Source organism: Petaurus breviceps, unplaced genomic scaffold (genome assembly GCF_028583685.1).
Source record: "Petaurus breviceps papuanus isolate PSGF00001 unplaced genomic scaffold, PetGlider_PUasm1.0 90845, whole genome shotgun sequence".
NCBI lineage: Eukaryota > Metazoa > Chordata > Mammalia > Diprotodontia > Petauridae > Petaurus > Petaurus breviceps.
In genome coordinates, this window is record NW_027187359.1 from 21,460,576 (window position 1) to 21,470,022 (window position 9,447).

The window sequence follows — 9,447 nt, forward strand, 5'->3', positions numbered from 1 at the left end:
ATTATTAGCACTGTAAAGACATAGCGTAGATAAATTGAATGATGCAAAAGCAAATAACTTAAAAATAATTTTCCTAGTTTTACCAAAAGACAATAGTAGAGCCAAGAACAGAACAATTTAGGAGTATCATAATGAAATCTTTATATATAAATTCATATATTCATGATACTTTGTTACTATAACAAGGATATAAATTACAATTATTGGCCATTTGGGGATTTGGAAGTTGTAAGGGGGTTTTTGTATGTGAATACATTAGTCTTAACCTATTTAATTATGCTGCTAATATACCAAGTGATGTAAACATGTTTATTCAAAATGTTAAAACAGTGATGAGGCATTAAGTTTGGTGGGAGAAAGGTTGATAGGCATATTGGGGATAAGAGAGTACTTGATGGAGAAAAAAGAAGGTTTAGAGACTGCATGGAAAGTAAAATAAATACCAGTGATTTAGTAAGATCTAGTTCATGTGCTATGAATGAGAAAATCAATCTGACACAATTTCTTCAAATTCTCTACTTCGTCTTTTAGAAACGTGCAAGTATGAAAGAAGCTGCAATTTTAGACATAATTTGTAAGTTACATGGATTTCTACAACTTCATTGTGTTTTCAATTTATTCATTTTATATTTCTTGACTTAATATTTAATCAGGAGTTCAAAAATATTTTCTTTACTAGCATTTAGGTAACACTTTAAGATTTACAAAGTACTTTACAAATATCTCATTTTATTCTTTCAACAACGCTGGAAGGTAGGTGTTATTATTACCCTCATTTTACAGATGAGGAAAGTGAGGCAGACAGCAGCTAAGACTTTGAACTTGAGTCTTCCTGACTCCAGATCTAGCATTCTTTCCTCTGTTCCATCTAACTGGCTCTAGTTGGTATTATCTACTATGCTGGTTGTTAGTATTTTTCCAAGAATTTGTTTTCTGTCAATGTCATGGATCTTACAACTTTTTTGGAGGTGGGGTAGGGAGGAAGACAGGGCAGTTGGTGTTAAGTGACTTGCCCAAGGTCACACAACTATTAAGTGTTAAGTGTCTGAGACCAGATTTGAACTTAGGTCTTCTGACTCCAGGGCCAGTGCTCTATTCCCAGTGCCACCTAGTCCCCTCTTATGACTTCTTTAGCTCTATTTTTCTAGAACTGGCCACACTCAACATTTCCTCCATCACGATTTTCAGTCAGTGCAGAGAGGGGAGTTAGGTGGTACAGAGGATAAAGTGTGAACTTTAAATCAGGAAATCCTACCTCGGACACTTGTTTTCGAGAGACCTTGGGCAAGTCACTTAATATCTCTTGACCTCAGCTTCCTCATCTATAAATTGGGGATGGTAACAGCATCAGCCTTACAGGATTGTTATGAAGACCAAATCAGATAACATATATAAAGCTTTAAAATATTATACAAATGCTTACTATTTTATTTTAGAAGGTAAGACCTTGTCTCAGGGCAGGCTAGTATGTCAGGTTTGAGATTGAAACAATGAGACACTTGTAATCCATCTAATAGTTAACAAAAAGAAGTTTATTTACTCATAGTAAAGAAAGGACATTTGGAGCAGCAGAAGGATATTCATTCGGGAATAAAGCATTGATTCAGCTAGACACAGCTTACTGATGCTGCCTGGTAGTTTAAAGCCTCAGATGGGGCCATTGGCTTTTCTGCTTAGGTGACCTGGAAGCTACATTAACAATCCAAGCCTTATTCCCTGGAGCCAGTTAAGTCTTGAAGAAACTTTTAATGATTTTTGACTTTTTTTTTTGTTGCTTTTTGGAGGGCAATTGGGGCTAAGTGCCTTGCCCAAGGTCACACAGCTAGTTTTTTGTGTTAAGTGTCTGAGACTAGATTTGAACTCAGGTTCTCTTGACTCCAGGGGTGGTGCTCTATTTATTGCATCACCTAGATGCCCACTTTCAGTGATTTTTAAGGAAAAACTAGTTTAACTTTTCATGAGCTTTGAAAAGCTAGCCTATCTCACTTGGCAGAATACTATGGTATACATTCCTCTTACAGCAGGTCTCTACTATACAGCCTGTGTGTGGTCTCTAAATCTGTGTTGTCTCATCTGCTTTCCATCACATGAAAACAACTTTTTCTTCTCTGAAAAAAACTCAAACAACAAAACTTTGACTATCTCACTTATGATCTGAACAAATCTAGTTGTGATGTATTTTTCTAAAATGTTTTGCTTATTGCTACTTAAAAAATGCCCCAGAATTCATTATAAACTTTTCAGTGACTGATATAGGCTCCTTAAGTGTAGCTAGTATACTCACTGTTGTTTACAAGTTTCTTTGTTCACATTAAAAGCCAAAATAAGCAAAAAGTTTTAAAATATAAATGATTTAGCATATTTTACTTTTAAAAATGTCTCAAAATCTATGAAATGTATAGATTATACACTGAAAATGAAAATTCCCATTACAGTTACACTTTATCAACTAGACTCAGAAACAGCAACAAAGAACAAAGGATGTAAATGAAGTCTCTGAATAGACAAAATAGATATCATAGTTGTCTGTCGTAAAGTTAAGACACTGTACAAAAGAAAAGTCATTAAGCAAGTCAATCTTGAGACCATTTACTCTTACTTTATTGACAGTTTCAAAGATCTTGATGATCTAGTTTGTTAGCCCATAACCATAAATTAAATGGGCCTATTAGAAAGAAATATTTTGACAGTCACAAATAATAGCTAATAGAAGTAAAAAAAACTACAAAAAAAGAAGGGATTTTAAAGAGCAAAAAACTTGGAATCTTTTTATTCCTGGAGCAAACACCTATAAAGGCTCACCTAAGCTTGTTGCTGCTTTTGTGTACAGTGTAACAAAAATATTGGGCAACAACATAGTGAAGTAGATAGAACACCAGGCCTGGAATCAGGAAGACCTGAATTCAAATGTGGCCTTAGACATTTATTAGCTGTGTGACCATGGGCAAGTCACTTAACCCTGTTTGCTTCAGTTTCCTCATCTGTAAAATAAGCTGAAGAAATGGCAAACCACTCCATTATTACCAACAAAACCCCAAATGGAGTCATGAAGAGTTAGGACTGAAATGACCAAACAATAACAACAAATGTTTTTATTGATGATCTTGAATTACAATTTTTAAAAAGGCAAGGTATGATTAAGGAACTCTTTCTAAGAAAGCTGGAAAATGTTCCATCTATCTTAGAAGAATTTTCCCACTATATAGTCAAAGAAAACCAAGTTTCTTAAACTTCATTTATCTGGAAGACTCAGTTATTTGAAATATATAATTCTCAGTGCCATTAAATAAGTGAGATATTGCCTTTTTTTTTTTGAGGGGGGAAGGCAAGGCAGTTAGAGTTAAGTGACTTGCCAAAGGTCACACAGCTAATAAGTGTATCAAATGTCTGAGGTCAGATTTGAACTCAGGTCCTCCTGACTCCAGGGGTAGTGTTCTATTCACTGTGCCACCTAGCTGCCCCCATTTTTGCATAATTTTAATTATGATATAGACCTGCTATTATTAAAATGTTCCAAAACACTCTGATAATAGAATAAATAAGAGCTCATATTTACTTGACACTTTAAATTTGCTTTCCTCACAACAACATGAGATAGAAGTTATCTCCATTTTACTCATGAAGGCATATTCAACCTCATCAGTGTTTTTGTGGGATCTTGAGCCCAGGTCTTCTGACTCTTAAGACCAATGCTTTGAGATGTTTAAGAATAATATGTTTTCAAATACTTTGTCATAGGAAATAACTCTTATTCTTTTATTTGCTCAAAATAGTTTAAATGTTTACTGCAGAGCATATATTTTCAGGAAAGACCGATGTTTATAACAAATAATATATACATATATATAAAACATTTTATGAATTATTCTTTTCTTTAAATTCTCTCAGAAAAATAGAGTACTTAGGACCAAATATTTTCAAAGACTTGTAGAATTAAAACGGTTCTCTCTCCCCTCTCTCTCCTCCCCCCTCATTTCAGATCATCAAACTTGCCAGGTCAGGAAATCTTGGATTGTTTATAAAATGACTAAAGAGCCAGGTATGTGATATTGCAATCTTAGACTGAACAATTGTCATTGATATTTTGGGTATTTAAAATTAAACTGCATGTTCTTCAGAAATGTGTGTTCTCAAAATAATCTAATCACCTTTTCTTTGTAGAAAGAGAAATAAGTACAAAGGTACCATGGTAGTGGTTTAATAATAGTGTTTGTGTGATTTGTTAATTTTGCTTTTTGGACTAGCACAAAATGGTTAGCTTGTGAATTCTTTGTGAGGGTATTTACTAAAGTCAGCAGCTTCTGTCTGTCCCTGTTGAAGAAAGTATAAATCAGTAGCCCATTCTGATTTACACAAAAGAAGACATATAAACTAAAATGAAATGACTAGAGAGTAACAATCAAAAGGTTACATTCGTAAAGGTTACCAGAACCCGGGACAGGATGGAAGGTTTTATCTACATCAGTATTTCTCCATGAGTCAGCAAAAGCTGTGAGATTTATGAGGGGGTGAAGAGCTGTGGGAGGCAGGCAGCTGGTTCTCATTTAGCCCTGCATCTCTGACAGCATATCAGGTGACTTTCCCATCTCTGATTGTTGTAGGCAGTGAGCAAGATATTAGGGCTTTTGGCTGGCAAATTAAATTAGTAGAAGCATGAAGTGTGCAAATTTCCAGAATATGACAAGAGGAAAATTACTATCTAAGCAGGGACGCTATTCTTTTCTTTTCTTGTTTTAGTTTTCAACATTCTTTTCCTTGTCACTTTGACAGGTGAAGAAGTTGACCTTTTTGATATGGAAGAGTTTAAAGATTCTTTTAAGAAAGTTCTCCAGAGAACCCTAAAAAATGTAAGTGATATTAACAAATATTTATTTCAATTGGAGGATATTTATGCTCTTACATTTTGTTATTCCTTATTTTAAAGATTACTAATGCATCTCAGGTGCCATGTTATACTGTTACCAAGCAGATGTCTTTAGTTTGAAAGTCTTTCTCATTCCATTCTATCTTCCAGTTGTAATCCATGTCATGATTGTTTCTTCTTTCTTCATAGCCCCTTTAGAATCATCTACTAACTTAACATACATTAGTTATCATAATCTCAGGTAGCTCCTATAAATTTCTCTAGATGTCTTTATTTTACCTGTTTTCTACCACATGAAGAAAAATGTTTTTCCTTCCCTTTTAAAAAATCTTTGACCCATGTATGTCATAACTAAATTTTTTCAGATATATTTCTAAAACACTTTGGCTCTTCTTTTTAAACACCCACTCTTATCAAAAGGCCTGTTATGAGTATATCAAGGATTGAAGGAATTGAGGTGGCTACCCCTCCTTGATTAGAGGTGGGGAAGCCAAACAACAGATTTCTCCTTTATAAATGTCCTTACTAGCATTAAATAGACTTGTACAGACACCCTATCCATATTGTTAGTAACACTGATTGGATATTTCCAGAGAATGTCTTATTAAATTGAACACAGGTGACTAATTGATCTTCTAATTCTCAAAGAGAAAAGTAACCCAGTAGCTGTGGTCCAACTGAAATCTATACACAACAGAGATATCTCTCTACACAGTGTTTTTTTGTCCATTATCAGTTAAAGGTAGATGTGATGTGTAGAAATAGTTGTCTCTTAAAATCTAGACAAAATTAGTCTTCACTGTCCTCTAGCTTCCCTTTCCCATGTCCTTGTCCCTTCTTGGTCATGCTCCTTTTAGGTACTTTGAGTCATAGAATGTTAGACCTGGAATACTCTTTAGAGATTATCTAGTACAGGCCTCTCATTTTGGATATGGAAAAACTGAGGCCCAGAGGTACCTAGATTTGATGGTAGAACAAAGATAAAATGAGGATTGGGGGAAGGAAGGGAACAAGTGCCATCTGTGTGCCAGGTACTGTGGTAAGCGCTTTATGGTATGATCTCATTAGGTCCTCACAAGTCTGGTCTTCCTGACCATTTTGCCACCTAGCTGCCTCAGCTTGTGGAAGCAGGATAAAAACTGAGGTCTCAACTCTTAGTCTGGGATAATCTTCTGTTTCTAAAGACCTTCCTCTAAGTCAAAGCTGGAGGGGATTTGACGTCAGTCCTTTAAGCTTACCTGATATATTATACTTTAGTGTGAATTTGCTTATTGTGCTTCATTTTGGGGTTTACAATTTATGCCTCTTATATAGATTTATCTTTTAGATAAATCTTTTAACTTTTCTCCTGTTAAAAAAATTTTTGGCTAGTAACTTATAGGCAGTTGTAGTGAAGGAGGAGAACTTCCTGTTGCCCTGAAATCAAAGGAACTGCTTTTTAGGCTGAGTCTGGAAATCACTTTTCTTTTTTAGATGACTTGAGGGGATGGGTGGGGAAGAAGAGACCTCTGGTCTCTTCCTCCAAGGTAACCAATTCAACAATCCAAGAAATACTTAGTAAGTGACTGCTAAATATAGATGACTGTGATAGACTGGTGTGATAGGGAATTTGGATATGACATGGTCACCTGCTGAAGATACTCTTGTATTCATGGAGAAAAATGTGCCCTTCTATAGCTGCTGAAAGCTTGTCCCCAGCTTTCAGAGGCTGTCCCTGAACCTGGAACTTTTGTGCCGTAGTAATTTTAGACACCAGGAAGCCAGTTCCTGATCTTATTGCACTCTCTCCCATTTCATTACCTCTGGCTTGGACCTGCCCTTAAAAGTTGATGATCTTATCATCATCCTTAAGTAGAACATCTTTAGCCTTCCAGTCTATAGTTTTTGAGCACAAGGAATAATGACTATTAGGAGTTAGATCCAGGGACTTTGTTTTTTGCACTTTGTGTTTATGATTTTGGTAAACTTCATATATTTTAGAGAAAATGTTATTGATGCCCATTATAAATATTAGAGAATCTACAAAGAAAGGAAAAAGTTAAAATTGGTTTGGCTGTGTAAATGTGATACTGCTGATTATAGCCATTTATGTGAATTGTTTGCTATTTATACCTAATTAGAGTATATGATAAAAATGATTCTGCATTATTAAATATAGCAGATTAACTTGCAGATTTTTTAGTTGATTAAATTTTAAAACTGTTCATTAATGCTTCATCTTCCATTTGTATACATTATCTTACTTTGATCTCTTATAGTAGCCATCTAACACAGGCTGAACCAGTTATTTTCTCCACTTCACTTATGAAGAAACTGAGGCTCACAGGAGATAAATGATTTGCCCAAAGTCACATAGCAAATGAGTGGCAGAGATCAGACTCCTGATGTTAACTCTGCCCCATTACATTGTATAGCATGGTCATCTGCTCATATCTTTAAAAAAAAAAATTAGAGGGTACATTGGTTAGTAGTGCAAGTATGTACAACTGAATGAAAACATTTCTTCTTATGTGGTGAATTAGTTACCTGCCTGTACATCGGCAACTCTGTATCTATTATGTGAAAAATTTATGTACCTATTATGTGAAAAGTGTTTCTGCTACAAATGTTGCAGTATGTTTAAAATGTCGAATGTATATGTGTATATGTACATATACATATACGTTGATGTTATTTCTTGAGTAAGAGTATTTTAAGTTCGTCTGTCCTTTTTGTCATAGTTACCTAAGTAGAAACTAACTTTTGCTATAGAACAATAAGAAAAGTAAAAGTTTTCAAAGTTATAAGTTTTAAAACGTTAATCTGTCAACTTAAAGATGACAATGGTTATCTTTAAGAAAAATACTTATAAATATTTAGGACTACTAATTTTCCACATTTAGTTTCACTTACTCAACAAATATTTATTGAGCACTTTGTGTACTTAAGGTACCTATACTAAGTACTATGAGGGATATAAATATTAGTTGCTTTTTTTACATAATCTCATTTGGCCTTCGTTCTATTCCTGTGAGTCAGGTGCTATTTAATGTACTTCATTTTACAGATGAAATTGAATATCAGAGAGCTTTAGTGGCTTGTCCAATTATTACATAGTTAATAAGTGTAAGGGGCAGGCTTTGAACTCTGGTCTTCTTGACTTCAAATATAGAACTATATTCATTATGTGATGCCACCTTTTTATAATCCATAGTTCAGAAAATGAAGCACACAATTTACAGAAAATGTAGCTTTGGTAAATGAACATCCAGCATTAATTAGAAAGAGATTATACCATTTGTTCTATGTGGCATTGAAGCTGATGAGGGTAGAACACTAACAACTTTTTAATTCAGTAAATATCATTAGGTGCCTACTATGTGCCAGGTTCTGTGTCAAGCACTGGGGATATAAAATGAGGCAAAAGACAGTCCCTGCCCTCAAGGAGCTTATGATCTAATAGTCTGTTCTTTGAGAACATGAACTGAGATGCAAACGGAAATAGGAGTCAAGGAATGAAATAGGAACTGAGGCCTCCCCTTCCCACCTGGGTATTTTTGGTTCACTTTCATTTAAAGTATAATACTTATTCATTCCTGTAGAGGATGGGATTTTAGCTGGGTATTCAGGGAAGCCAGGGGGCAGAGATGAGAAGGGAGAGAGTCCCAGGTATGGGGAACAGCCAGTGAAAATGCCCAGAAACGGGAGATGAAGTGCCTTGTCCAAGGAACAGCAAGAAGAACAGTGTTACTGGATCAAAATATTTGTGATTTGGTGAGTATAATGTAAGGAGTAGGGGTGAGGAAAGCAGGTAATGAAAGTCTTTAAAACAAAAAGGATTTTATATGATCCTAGAGATGCTATAAGGAGCCACTAGAGTAAGAAACGGGGTTGACATGGTCAGAACTGTACTTAAGCAAAATCACTAACAACTGAGTAGAGAGAGACTTGTGGTAGGGAATACAATCAGCAGACTAATGCAATAGTCCAGTCATGAGGTGATGGCTTATGTCAGGATTATGACTTTGTCAGAAGAGAGAAGGGGATCTATATAAAAAATGTTATGAAGGTAAAATCCACAGGCCTTGGCAACAGATTGATTATGGGGCAGGGCGAGAATGAAGAGTTGACAGCATTAAAAGAGCAGGTGAATGGGGTGGCTAGGTGGCACAGTGAGTAGAGCACTGGCCCTGAAGTCAGAACGACCTGAGTTCAAATCTGGCCTCAGACATTTAACACACAAAACTAGCCTGTGACCTTGGGCAGGTCACTTAACCCCAGTTGCCCTCCAAAAAACAAACAAAAAGAGAGAGCATGTGAATTCTGTATTGGCCAAACTGACCTTGAAGACAGGATGTGCAGAAATAATTTAAGGATCATAAATATCATAGTGTAACAGCAAGTACCCTAGCATTTCCAGGATGGCTGCTAGCACAGGTTCTTTGATCTGCTTCACTAAAGGAAAGCAACTTTAAAGGGGTCAACAGTCTTTAATTAAACATATATATCATTCACTCAGTTCATGGGAAAAATCAGCACCCTGAACTTGAGAAAATATAAACAGAAATTACAAGCAGACAGAAAATACTGAGAAAAAAACCCAA

At 35.5% G+C, this 9,447-nt stretch overlaps 1 protein-coding gene across 3 annotated transcripts in view; it reads left to right on the plus strand.

Moving 5' to 3' along the window:
- CENPN (centromere protein N) overlaps window positions 1-9,447 on the plus strand; it is a 48,613-nt gene that overhangs the window by 5,067 nt on the left and 34,099 nt on the right. For 2 of the 3 annotated variants that reach the window (XM_069072220.1, XM_069072221.1), the window contains 3 exons: window positions 532-574; window positions 3,980-4,039; window positions 4,771-4,847. In XM_069072220.1, coding sequence (XP_068928321.1) covers window positions 532-574; window positions 3,980-4,039; window positions 4,771-4,847 — 180 coding nt within the window. The remainder of the gene's footprint in view (window positions 1-531; window positions 575-3,979; window positions 4,040-4,770; window positions 4,848-9,447) is intronic. The other variant, XM_069072222.1, reaches the window with a different exon arrangement.